The sequence below is a fragment of the Carcharodon carcharias genome, chromosome 9, assembly GCF_017639515.1.
Source record: "Carcharodon carcharias isolate sCarCar2 chromosome 9, sCarCar2.pri, whole genome shotgun sequence".
Classification (NCBI taxonomy): domain Eukaryota; kingdom Metazoa; phylum Chordata; class Chondrichthyes; order Lamniformes; family Lamnidae; genus Carcharodon; species Carcharodon carcharias.
Window position 1 is genome coordinate 149,081,118 of NC_054475.1, and position 14,304 is coordinate 149,095,421.

Below are 14,304 nucleotides of genomic sequence, written 5' to 3' on the forward strand. Positions count from 1 at the left end.
AAGTAGCAAAGGACTGAAATGAAAAAAAAAACAGTCCTGGTGCAAAAAGAGACCAACATCCTTGCAACTGGCCACCCACTCCGACAATGGCTAAAATCTAAAAGAAAAAAAAACTTTGAAATCCTTCCAGGGCTGCAATCTCAAAACTTATCCACATATTTCTCATTTGTCAGCCTGGAGATTTCGTCCCAGTGGTAGATACACCCTCATTCAGACACCAAATTATTAGGATTAGCAACCTGACATGCAAACTGATGAAATGTAGATTAGTGTAAGAGGCTAGATTTTTAGGCCTGGAGCAGGCTAGAGAAAGAGAGGGGACAAGACCAAATAATCAGCACACCATGGGGTGGCAGTGGCATAGTGGTATTGTTGCTGGACCAGTAATCCAGAGACCCAGTGTAATGCAGATGGTGAAATTTGAATTCAATAAAAATCTGGAATTAAGTCTAATGATGAACACTGTCGATTGTCTGGTTCACTAATGCCCTTCAGGGGAAGAAATCTGCCATCCTTACCTGGCCCTCTGAAATGGCCTAAGCCACTCAGTTGTATCAAACCAAAAAAAGTCTCAACGTAATAAAACCAGACAGACAACCTGGCATCGACCTAGGCACCAGAAATGACAACTGCAAACTCAGTCTCTGCAAAGTCCTCCATACTAAAATCTGGGGGCTTATGCCAAAATTGGGAGAACTGCTTCTCAGACTAGTCAATCAGCCTGACAGTCATGCCACAGAATCATACCTTACAGACACCATCACCACCATCCCTAGGTATGCCTGCACCCACCAGTAGGACAGACTCAGGTGGCAGCACAGTGGTATACAGTCAGTCAGGAGGAATTTGCCCTAGGAGACCTCAACATAGACTTCAGACACCATGAAGTCTCAGGTCAAACATGGGCAAGGAAACCTCCCGCTGATTACCACATACCACACCCCCAACCCACAGCTGATGAATCAGCACTCCATGTTGAACACCACTCAGAGGAAGCAGAGGGTGGCAAGGGTGCAGAACGTACTCTGGGTGGGAGATTTCAATGTCCAATGACCGAGCTGGTAGAGTCCTAAAGGACATAACTGCTAGACTGGGTCTGCAGTAGGTGGTGAGGAAACCACCAAGAGGGAAAAACATACTTTACCTCATCCTCACCAATCTGCCTGCCACAGATGCATCTCTCCATGCCTATATCAGTAAGAGTGGCCACTGCACAGTCCTTGGAGAAGTCCCGTCTTCACACGGAGATACTCTCCATCGTGTAGTGTGGCATGATCACCATGCTAAATAGGGTAGATTTCAAACAGATCTAGAAACTCAAGACTGTGCATCCATGAGGTGCTGTGGGCCAGCAGCAGCAGAATCGTATGCAACCACAATCTGTAACTTCATGGCCTAGCATACCCCCCCCAACTCTACTTACCACCAACCCAGGGGATCAACCCCATTCAATGGGATGTGCAGGGAGCCATGCCAAGAGCAGCATCAGTCATACCTAAAAATGTGTCAACATGGTGACGCTACAACACAGAACTACTTGTGTGCCAAACAGCATAAGCAGCAAGTGACAGACAGTGCTAAGCGATTCCACAACCAACAGATTAGGTCTAAGCTCTGCAGTCCTGCCACATCTAGTCATGATTAGTGGTGGACAATTAAACAACTCACTGGCGGGGCTCCACAAATATCCCCATCCTCAGGTGATGGAGGAGCCCAGTGCATCAGTGCAAAAGATAAAGCTGAAGCATTTTCGGCAATGTCAAGTGGGCAATGTCAAGTGGGCAATGTCAAGTGGGCAATGTCAAGTGGGCAATGTCAAGTGGGCAATGTCAAGTGGGCAATGTCAAGTGGGCAATGTCAAGTGGGCAATGTCAAGTGGGCAATGTCAAGTGGGCAATGTCAAGTGGGCAATGTCAAGTGGGCAATGTCAAGTGGGCAATGTCAAGTGGGCAATGTCAAGTGGGCAATGTCAAGTGGGCAATGTCAAGTGGGCAATGTCAAGTGGGCAATGTCAAGTGGGCAATGTCAAGTGGGCAATGTCAAGTGGGCAATGTCAAGTGGGCAATGTCAAGTGGGCAATGTCAAGTGGATGATCCATCTCTGCTTCCTCCAGAGGTCCTCAGCTTCACAGATACCAGTCTTCAGGCAATTCGATTCACTCCATGTGATATCAAGAAATGGGTAAAAGCACTTGATACTACAAAGGCTATGGGCCCTGACAATATTCCAGTAATAGTGCTCCAGAACTTGCTGCGCCCCTTGCAACAGTTTGGCTAGTACAGCTACAACAATGGCATCTACCCAGCAATGGGAAAATTGCCCAGATATGCCCTGTACACAAAAAGCAGGACAAATCCAACCTGACCAATAACTGCCCCATCAGTCTACTCTTGATCATCAGTAAAGTAATGGAAGGGGTCATCAACAGTGCTATCAAGCAGTACTTGCTTAGCTATAACCTGCTCACTGATGCTCAGTTTGGGTTCTGCCAGGGTCACTCAGCTCCTGACCTCATTACAGCCTTGGTTCAAACATGGACAAAAGAGCTAAACTCCAGAAGGGAGGAGAGAGTGACTGCCCTTGACATCAAGGCAACATTTGACTGAATGTGGCATCAAGGAGTCCTAGCAAAACTGGAGTCAATGGGATTAAGGGGGAAAACTGTCCGCCTAGCACAAAGGAAGTTAGCTGTGGCCAATGATCTCAGTTCCAGGACATCACTGGAGGGGTTCCTCAGGGTACCGTCCTAGGCCCAAGTATGTTCAGCTGCTTCATCAATGACATTCCTTCCACTATAAGGTTAGAAGTAGGGATGTTCACTGATGATTGCAATGTTCAGCACCATTTGCACAATTTCAGATACAGAAGCAGTCCATATCCAAATGCAGCAAGACTTGGACAACATCCAGGTTTGGGTTGACAAGTGGCAAGGTTACACTGGCACCACACAAGTGCCAGACAACAACCATCTCCAACAAGAGAGAAGCTAACCAACACCCCTTGACATTCAATGGCATTACCATTGCTGAATCCCCCTCCGTCAACATCCTAGGGGTTACCATTGACCAAAAACTGAACTGGATTAGCCATAGAAATATTGTGCTACAAGAACAGGTCAGGGTCTAGGAATCCTGCAGTGAGTAACTCACCCCGATTCCCCAAAGCCTGTCCATAATGTACAAGTCAGGAGTGTGATGGAATACTCTCCACTTGCCTGGATGAGTGCAGCTCCAAAAACACAAGAAGCTTGACACCATCCAGGACAAAAGCAGCCCACTTGATTGGCACCCCATCCGCAAGCATTCACTCCCTCCACCACTGATGCACAGTGGCAGCAATGTGGACCATCTACATGATGCACTGCAGAAACTCGCCAAGGCTCCTTAGACAGCACCTTCCAAACCCATGACCACTACCACCTAGAAGGGCAAGGGCAGCAGATACATGAGAACACTACCAGCTGGAAGTTCACTTGCAAGCTACTCACCATTGACTTGGAAATATATCGCTGTTCCTTCACTGTGGCTGGGTCAAAATCCTGGAACTCCCTCCCTAAAAGCACTGTGGTGTACCTACACCACATGGGCTGCAGCAGTTCAAGGCAGCAGCTAACCACCATCTTAAAGGGCAATTAGGGATGGGCAATAAATGCTGGCCTGGCCAGCGACACCCACATCCGTTGAATGAATAAACAAGGTTGCAAACGTTGATTCAGACTGTGGTAGTGGTCAAATAGAGGGATGGAATTGATGATGAAGCAACAGAATTCATGGTAGAGGTGCCAAAGGTAATGGTTTGGCGTGCTCAATATTTTGAGGGAGGAAACTGCAGCCTTTTCAGGCCTGGACATCAACAAGCAATCTGGCGGAGTCAGTATTATGATTTGCTGCCCACTTACTGAGCAAAGGAGGAATATGGTGCCAGTCTTTCCTTAATAGAAGTTTATTCAAATGACCCAGAGAACACAGGCACAGACTCCTTTTTCTTTACCTCCCCATCCCCAACACAGGCGGAAACGAGTTCTTACATACACTCAAGAATAATGTCCTAACCCTTTCCCAATTACTAACAGTTGCTCTCACTTACAACTAGAGCAAGCATTTCATTGAGAGGGTGCAGCAATATTAACATGGAGGGGATGATAGATGGTTAAGTAGAACTAGGTGCTATTTGTCAGCATACATTTGCAACGGGACATCACATTGTCAGATGATGGGAACAGTGTCATTCCCCCACCCCAAGATCCTTGAGGGTCTCCAGAGGTAATGGTGCAGGAGCAACAAGCAGCCCAATGCATGAGATTCCATGTCCACAAATGGATAAGAGCAGATCCAGGTGAGGGCAATCTCATCCTATCCTCCACTGTCCAGTTGAGTGGTCAACCATCTCAAAGGCTGCAGAAAGAAAGACAAGGATGAGGAGGGATAGTATACCATAGTCACAGAGGATATTTTTGTTTAGGGCTGTTTAAGTACTTTGCCAGGGTCAGAAACATCATTTGAGCAGTTGAAATGTAGAATTACAGAAAAGGTGGATGCAGATTTGGGAAATGACATGACCACACGCTGAGAAGGAGAGGTTGGAGGTTGGGTAGTAATTTGCAAGGACATGCACCTCTTCCAAAGGCACTCTGTTCATTGGTGGGAGTGGGGAAGGAAATGGAGAAGGGAAGTGTTAGCACACAAGCCAAGAGGGTGTTATTTAGTACTTTGAGGTTCATTTTACAAATACAGTTGGTTGCAAACACATTTTTGCCATTGGACACTAACAAAGTAGACAAATGCACAGTTCCAACAGAAGTGTTTAGCTTTTCATCGAGACATTGAAGGAACAGAAACACAGGGAAGTAAAAACGTGGAAACCTTTTGTTAGTTATTTCTAAAGTCAACAGTTTACAAACCTTTGTGTGGGGGCGGGGGGGGGGAATGAGTAAAATACAGTTTAAAAAATGCATTACCAAGCTGGACAAACAAATTTAAGAAAACAGGGGAGACAGCCACAACGAAGGAGGACAAGGTTAAAGCTAAACAAATTGAGCATGTCAAGTGATAATACCTTCTACAACATCCCATTGATCCTTGGAATGATTAAACTACCTGGGTCTAGAGTCATTTCTAACTTGACAGCAGAGGACTGAGGAAAGCTTTAGTTGTCAAGTAAACATTTAGGGCAAAATACTATGATTTTGAGTAGTAACCCCACTTTTGAATGGAACAAAAAAGGTAAACTGGACATTCTGAAACACTATTTTACTTAAATGGGTCACCTTTTGTGAAAATGCATTCAAATTAGTATTAACGCTAGTCTGGCTATTTGAATTAGTGATGACTGAGCATTGATGGAGTGCAGCTGCCTCCAAGATTAGTGAGTGAATATTTTCAGAAACATTTTTAATCAAAGGAAAGTTGTGCTATTTGTGCCAGTACATTTAATTACAGTAGATGTCAGCATATTAGTCAACCTTTGAAGCAGAAAAACCTTTCCAAAAACAGGGGTTGAGTTGTACACTAAGTACACAAAGGCATGGGTGTGCATGGTCACCATTTTGAAATATGAAAATGCCACTGGTAATTTACATTTAACAAAGTGACAGTTTGTTGAATAAACTATAACGATACTTTTAACTGGAGTTTTAAAATCCATCAAGTTCATTGTCTTTGGCAGCCACAGTTCATCAAATTCTTCCTGAGTCCTTTGGCAATGGCATCAGCACAAGGGTCCCACTGCATCAGATTTAGCGTTTCTGGTTTCAGATTCATCCCTGCCAATGTGACATCATGGGTATGCATGTTTTTGCTACTTTGATGAATCGCTGGAAACCTAACTTCGACAGAGGTCTCCTGGTTGTCTGAGTAATCTTGGCCCTTTATTGCAACACTAGACTTTTTCATTCCATATAGCAGCTACACCAACTAGCTGTTGCTCAGAAATATTTGAATGCTGTTTGATTTGGCACACGCAAGTACATATATATGCACTGCATTTCTGGTGACAACATAACTATTGAGGATTTGCAAGGACCCATTCTGATATATGCTTCAAGTTCAGGCCTGTGGCTGACCCCTGTTCTCATGGCACATTTGGTCTCAGGCATCTACTTCAGGGTGCGTTCTTTTTTTGTTCCATTCTCTCCAGTTTTTCCATTTAACACCAAATTCACAACAATTATTGAGGAATTAGCAAATGTTACAACTTGAAGCTCGAAACCAGCTTCATACTTCATTCTTTTTCCTCGCAGGTGTAAAGGATTGCAAGCTCCAACTCATGGGTACTGATGCCCCTCCAGGTTTCTCTTCCGCTTCACTTCCCTGTGACCCCACCCCTTGCTACGTATTCATTATACCCTCTGACCTTCCCCTGACGCTGAATGATCTGTCCTTAACAAAGGACTATGCTTTATCCCCTTTTGCACCCATCTTAATGAATTGTTATGTCCTGGAGCTCTTCCATGGCCTTTGTACTCACTTCTTTAGCCAGCAATCCTCCCTCATTCAACAGACCCTTTCACCAATTTCCAATACTCTCCCTCCACTTGGGCTCCTCCTTCTAGCCTCTTACCTGCTCTTGATCTTTCATTGATAACAGCCAATGTCATGCTAGCTGTCAATTCTCTGCTCCCTTTCTCACTCCAACCTGTCTCCCTCTGAACTTGCTGCAAATTCTCTCAGGTCTAATCCAAACAGTTATCAAACCTGCTGACAAGGGGATGCTCTTGCTCTCTGGAAAACTGACCTCTATCTTGCAGAGGTCAAATGCAAACACTCTAACTTCCTCCTACCACCCCCTGGACCTAGAACCCACTAAACATCACCATTGTTACCCGAACAGTCACAGACCTCATTTTCTGTGGTGATTTTCCCTCCACAGCTTCCCACTTCAATATTCTCCAACCTCCTTCAAGACCAATAAACAGAACTTCCCTAGCAGACCTACTGTTTCCAGTTGTTCTGGCCCCACTGAGCGGATTTCTTCCTATATTAAATTTCTTTTCCTCCCCTTGCCTAGTCCCTCCCTACATACATCCTCGACTCTTCTGATGACCTCATTCACTTTTTAAAAAATGTGGTTGACAAGAGCCTCAACCGTCTGCCATATTTCCCACATTTCTGCTCTTACCCCCTACCTCTCCCAGAACCACGTTAGGGTTCCTCATGTCCTCAGCTTCCATCCCACCAGCCTCCATATTCAATGGATCATTTTCCATCACCTCCATTGTGATGCCATCAAACATCTTCCCAACCCCTTTCAGCATCCCAAACAGACAATTCCCTCCATGATATCCTGCTCCACTCCTGTTTCTCCCCTCCCCAAAACGCCACCACCCCACAGCACTTTCCATGCAAATATAGGAGATGTTCATCTGCCCTTTTACCTACTCCCTTCACACCATCCAAGGCCCTGAACACTCCATTCAGGTGAAGCAGTGATTTACATGCACTTTTTTCAATCTAGTCTACCAAATTTCCTGCTTAGTGTGGTCTCATAAGGGAGATCAAAACAAATTGGGTGACCTCTTTACAGAACACCTCACTTCGTTCTACAATCATGACCCAAAGCTCCCAGTGACCTGTCATTTTAATTCTCCACCTTGCTCTCAGAATTTTGTCCTCAGCCAACTGCACTGATCCAGTGAAGTTCAACGCAAGCTTGAGGAATATCAGCTCACAGCCTTCTGGACTCAACATAGAGATGAATAATTTCAGATGACAATCTCCACCCCATTTTCTTTCCATGTTTTGGTGTTGCCCTTATTTTGCTTTCAGTCAACAGCACAACTGCTCTAGGCACATCTTTTTTTGCCCCATCATCATTCCCTTGGCCAGTGGAAGACTAACTCTGTCATTCAATCCCTTCTGACTTTCACCCTATCATCGACCTTCCTTTTGTCCTTGTCCCACACACCCCTTGCTCAAAACCTATTACATTTCTAACTATTCCTGGTTCTGATGGAAGATCACAGACCTGCAATATTAACTGTTTCTCTCTCCATAAATGCTGCCTGACCTGCTGACTTCCAACATTTTGTTTTCAGTTCAGATTTCCAGCATCCACAGCATTCTGCTTTTCATGCTTCATTCGTATTTTTGGAAGACTCATTTCTCATCATCAGTTGTCATACAGGGTCCACTCTGTGGGTGTCATAAACTTCCATAAATCTTCGCAACATGACTCATATCACCCGCTTAATCCCTTACGCCCAGTTATAAAGTACAAGGAAAACATGCATGTGTGCATGAAAAATCGAGGCTGACTACTAATGCAAGTGTAGAATGTCGTGGCTGAAAAGGGAGGGAGTTGGCTTTTCCAAAAACAACACAATTTGGGGGTCAGAAAAAAAATGGGGTCATCTTACAAACCACGATCACATACCAAGACCTCAGTAATTTATAACAATTTTGTATGAATGAATGGCCCTGTTGCTATTACCTTTTATTTTGAGCTCCAAGGCATAAAGCATCAACCAGCATTGGCTCAGCTAATAAAAGTCAGCAATCATATGGTCTTCAATGTAAGGAAACCAGGACAAGTGCACAGTTAGTACCATTTATGTCGTGCAGCTACTTGCCATCAACAATAATAGTTTATTTTAAAATATAGTCAGATTGCATACCATGCTCATTACATAAAAGGCATTTACAGGGTGGTATAGCAGGTGCAAAAGCTTTCAGTTAACAGGAAGCATAAGCATGGATATAATGATGTGTAGGTCTCAGGTTTTATTTCAGTCTGAGGTGTCTTATCCACTTGCTGGAAATGCGAAAGACACTGGATAAAAATCATGAAAAGCTGCTGGGACCTTTAGACCTATATTCCAGCACGAGTTCCCACCTTCAGGGAAGGAGGTTTAAAAAAAAAGACAAGAATATCTTGGTATTTCCACACTAGGGAGTGAATAAAATATCACATTCTTCAATATTAATCTTAATGTCCCACAAATCTGCAGCATAAGTGTTTAGGATATATAGATCTCCCCCAATTAGAGACAGAGTGTTAGCTTAAATATTTAAAGTTGAAGTTGCAGTGATTACTTAAACATTAGCTCTGAGCATCATTGGCCCCAGTGAAGCTGTTGCCAGTTAACTTTAGTATGCTCAGCAAACAATCACATGGGATTTGAGGCCATCCGTTGTAAAGTCCTTGTTTTAAAAAAAAATTGCTAAATATGCAACACTGCTCAGATTTGGATGAAGAGTAGTACATTCGGTGCTATAGTGATAACTACAATGTCAGGTTTTTGGTTGTAATATTACACAGCTTTGTGATATTCATTTGTCATGGTGTTACTTTTCTGTGCAACAGGAACATCAGATTTATGTAACCCACCATTTCTACCAATAGTTTAATCAGGTCCCACTATTCTGTCCTAACTCAAACCAACTGCTTTTAGGGTCATGACTTATGAAAAATCACATTCAAAAGTCCAGGTCTGCCACCAGAACAAGATAGCTCAAACTAACACTGGCAGGTATTCTAAAATACAGTTTTCAGAATTAAAATTAGAACTGCAGCATAATGGTAATGCCACTGGATTAGCAATACAGAGAACCAGAATAATGCTCTGGGATATGGGTTCAAATTCCACCTCGGTAGCTGGTGAAATTTAAATTCAGTTAACAAAATCTGGAACTGAAAGCTAGTCTCAGTGATGGTGATCGTGAAAGGATCACGATTGTCATAAAAACCCATCTGATTCATGAACATCCTTCAGGGAAAGAAATCTGCCATCTTTACCTAGTCTGGCCTTATGCATCTCCAGATCCACAGGAAGGTGTATGACTCTTAAATACCCTCTGAAATGGTCTAGCAAGCTACCCAGTTCAAGGGCATTTGAGGCTGACAACAAATGCTCATCTTGTTAATGATTTAGACATTCCATGAAAGGATAGATAAAATTAACTTTAGATAAGCACCACTTTTTTCAGTGTCAATTTACCACAAGTCTCACCACCAACTTGAGCAATATCAAACTGCAAACAGGCTCTATATTCAGACAAGATCTATAGGGCTTTGAATTACACAATGGCCTGCCAGAATAGGACCATTCCACTTGGTAACTTGGACAGCAGAAAGATGACTGGGCTAAAATAACAATGCAATCAATTCAACGATTGCTCCAGCATCCTTGAAATTTCTCTTAAAAAAAGAGAAAGTTTTTAAAGGGACAACTATAGCTAGGATCAAATAATTCAGCATAACTAATTGAACATTGGAACAGGAGTAGGCCATTCAGCCCTTCAAGCCTGCTCCAGCATTCAGTTAGATCATCTACCTCAACACCACTTTCCCAATGCTATTCCCATATCTCTAGACTTAATTAGTATCCAGAAATCCATTGGTTTCAGTCTTGAACATGCTCAATGATTGAGCTTCCACATCTCTCTGGGGTAAAGAGTTTCGAAGATTCACCAACGTCAGTGAAGTAATTCCTCATCTCAGTCTTAAATGGCCTGCCCCTTGTTCTAAAACTGTGTGCCCTGGTTCTAGACTCACCAGCTACCTATCGTACCCTGTAAGAATTCTGTAAGTATCAAGGAGATCACCTCAAAACTTGAAATATAAGATCAGTTTCCTCAATCTCTCCTCATAAGACAATCCCAACATCCCAGGGATGATCCTGTTGAACCCCCATTGCATCCACTCTAGGGAAGGTGTATCCTTCCTTAGATAAGGAGACCAAAACTGGACAGAATACTCCAGGCGCGGTCTCACCAAGGCTCTGTACAATTGCAGCAAGACACCTTCACTCCTGTATTTAAATCCCTTTGCAATGAAAGCCAACTTACCATTTGCCTTCCTAATTGCTTGCTGCATCTGCATGCTAGCTTTTAGGTGACTCATGAACAAAGACATCCAGGTCCCTTTGAACATCAACACTCCCAATCTCATCATTTAAGAAATACTCTGCCTTTCTGTTCTTTTCTGTCCCCCTTAGATTTCTCTTCTGGGTTTTGCAGCCAGCAGCTTCCCGAAGATTAATCTGCAATGCCTGGCCAATCCAGCTGATTGGGATGACCCGGGTTAGAAATGTGGCTGATTGTACAACCCTAGCATGGAATAACCCCTCCAGAATGGGAGAAAAAAATATATTGCAGAGCAAACAGCGAGGGATCTGAGAGTGAAGCAACATGGAGGGAAAGTTGAGATTAACTCTGCTTTGTTCTGGAACTGTTGTGAATTTATTTACAAGACAATGCTTGAGAGAGATCGCCTGTTGGATTGTTTAATGAGAATCAAATCATGTCTTTTTTTGGGGGGGGGTCAGGCAGAACAATTTCTACCAATAGGAGGGCACCAACAAAACTTTTCATTTAAATATTTTGATCAGGTGGACAACTTCACAGTTATTCACTTTATATTCTATTTGCCATGTTCTTGCCCATTCACTTAGCCTCTCCAAGCTCCCTTGAGGAGGATGCAAGGTGGCTTCATCTTCCATTCCCACCTAGTTTTATATCATCACATTTGGAAGTATTACATTTGGCCCTTACATCCAAATCATTCACAACATTTTCATCACTGAATCATCACCATCAACATCCAAGTTGGCTACCTTGACGTGAAACTTAATTGGACCAGCCATATAGGTACTATGGCAAAAAGAGCAGGTCAGAGGCTGGGAATTCCATGGAGACTAACTCACCTCCTGACTCCCAAAGCCTGTCCACAAGGCACAAGTCAGGAGTGTGATGGAATACGCTCCACTCCATTTGCCTGGATGAGTGCAGCTCCAACAACAAGCTCAACACATCCAGGGCAAAGCAGCCAACTTGATCGTTTATGGATGGGGCGTCATTCACTCCCTATACCACTAACACACAGTGGCAGCAATGTGTGCCATCTACAAGATGCACTGCAGCAACTCACCAAGGCTCCTTAAACAACACCTTTCAAACCCATAACCTCTACCACCTAGAAGGACAAGGGTAGCATACACATGGGAACACTACCATGTGCAAGTTCCCCTCTAAGCCACTCACCATCCTGACTTGGAAATATACCACAGGTCCTTCACCGGATCAAAATCCTGGAACTCCCTCCCTACCTACCAGCACCATATGGGCTGCAGCTCAACAACTTCAAGGGCAATTAAGGATGGGCAATAAAAATGCTGGCCTAGCCAGCGACACCCATATTTCATGAAAGAATAAAAGATATTTGAAACTTCAAAATGCTCATTTCCTACTCCAATGTCACCAGCCTCAGGTGCAGATTTAGCTGGGAAAATAACACTAATACACTTACTTAACTCATCCCCTCCGATTAGTCAGGCAGCCACCTATGCTTCATCCTGGATGTTAAGAGCAAAATATACTTGCAGAAAATCCTGGTTTGGAAGAAACTATTATACCATTGTACAGGAGCAGCTTTTCTGTTGAAGATACAAAAATAATTTCATACCCCTATTATTTGACCAAAAGCTTAAAATCTCTAATTCAGTTATACCAGCCCTCAACATGACTAAGTGCCATTTACAGCATCATCAAAGATAGAAAATCAGGCAAACTGCAATAAATTAAGATTTGGAGAGCATTCCTGTATCTTCAGCCATAAAAACTAATTCATTAATGCTCTTTGAAATTGCAGAACAGAATCTGTACAGGTACCTAATAACGTGGGATCATTTGAATTTTTGAAACTCTCCACTGCACTAGGGAGAAGAAAAAAAACCCCACAAACTTGTATGCATGCACAATTTTATAATTCTACATTAAAAACAGAATTTAGCAAAAAATGAATTGGACAAACATAAGTTTTGCAGAAATGAACAATGTCAAAGTCAAACATGATATTCTACTAACCAGCCAGAACACATCTCCTTCAATGTTTGGTGCAGGGGTGGGTGGTGAGGTGATCCAGCAAATAAACCAGCACCAATAACGTTTGGAACTACTTCTGAAGGGCTGTAACTATTTCATCAGCTATTCAGATGTATTTTTTCAACAATAACATTCTCTTCCTCGCTCTATCAAGTCATTAGAAACTACAAGGTCCCTCTTTTCCCCTCTAGATTGAAAAATCTGAGTCACTCCATCGCTCAAAAATGAACCAATAAGTTGATAATATTGCCTTATGCACAAGCAGGTCGCACACAGGAATATAGTTTAGGGACAAAACTCGGGGTGCGGGGGCGGCGGCTGTCAGCTAGTCTATTCTTTCAGGCAGTTACTATAAGTAAGGCTGAAAGCAGAACTGAAATTCATGGAAAGGTTATTAAAAGCATCTCCATCTTCTTACAAAAAAAAAAAGAGCCGAATGAATGGCAGGACCCGCAGCTCCTATTACAAACAAGGCGCTCTGGGACGTGAATGTGGCCGAAACTCAGGGCGGCTCGCACGTTAAAAAAAAAATAACGATTGCATTTAGTTTAGAAGCAGGGGGCCTATTTAATAAGCAATAAGCAATCATGGGCACTTCGTGGCAAGGCCAATCTCCAGACTTTGGTGGTGGACGACAGCTCAAGTCATCCGCTCTTAAGCACGCCTTTCAAGGAAGCCTAGGCAAAGGTGGGTGGATTTCCCCTCCTAAAAATAAAACATCTTTTTTTTCTCTTCCCCACCCCTCCCCCCCCCCAGCTCGGTCAACAGATTACACGCTAAAAATTTGCACTCCTTTCTGCTGGGCGGGGGGGGTTAGAAAGAGCACAGGCCGAAACTGAAGCCTCGGGCTAGATTAATACACTGCACCCCCGCCCCTCCCCCTTGCGCAGGTTGGCGCCACATATACTCACCCTCATTCGGACCTCGTATGTCGTGTACTTACTCCTACCGACCCCGACCGTCTGCGGGTTGAAGATATCGATCTCTAAGAAGTTGCTGGGAGGCCCGTACGCATCGTTTAAATCCTGCGGTTTACTGTGGAGCCTGCGAGTGTCAGCCACCCCCAGTGCCTCCGCCATCTTCGGGAGGTGGGGGGGAAAAAAAACAAAAAACCCCTCCCCGAATTAAACCTCAAAACCTCGGCTCCGCTTATTTTACGCCGGGCGCTCGCCCTGAGACTTTTTAAAATGCACAAACACACAGACTCCACCCGCAGCCGGCATAACCCAATAACGCGCCAGCCAACCTTCACCCTCGACTATTAAATATTCAGATTTCCACAGGTCGGGGCCCGCTGGCCGCAGCCCGGGACCAAGCACAAACCCATATCCCCCCGCTTCGCCAACCGCTGGTGGGATTCAGCTATTCATGTTTCAGGGCCCCTGAACATCTCCCTTCCCCCCACCCCACCCCACCCCACCCCACCCCACCCCGGCCGCGCGGAGGGGAACGGCGTGCAGCTCGCCTATTCAGGTTCCGGGGCGCG

The 14,304-nt window shown here is 44.1% G+C and overlaps 1 protein-coding gene across 2 annotated transcripts in view; it reads right to left on the reverse strand.

Annotated features, from left to right (window-relative positions):
- LOC121281978 (sorting nexin-12) overlaps window positions 1–14,187 on the reverse strand; it is a 30,068-nt gene extending 15,881 nt beyond the window's left edge. Inside the window, exon 1 of one of the 2 annotated variants that reach the window (XM_041195276.1) lies at window positions 13,730–14,187. In XM_041195276.1, coding sequence (XP_041051210.1) covers window positions 13,730–13,897 — 168 coding nt within the window. In that variant the 5' untranslated portion in view covers window positions 13,898–14,187. The remainder of the gene's footprint in view (window positions 1–13,729) is intronic. The other variant, XM_041195275.1, reaches the window with a different exon arrangement.
- Between the last annotated feature and the right edge of the window lie 117 nt (window positions 14,188–14,304).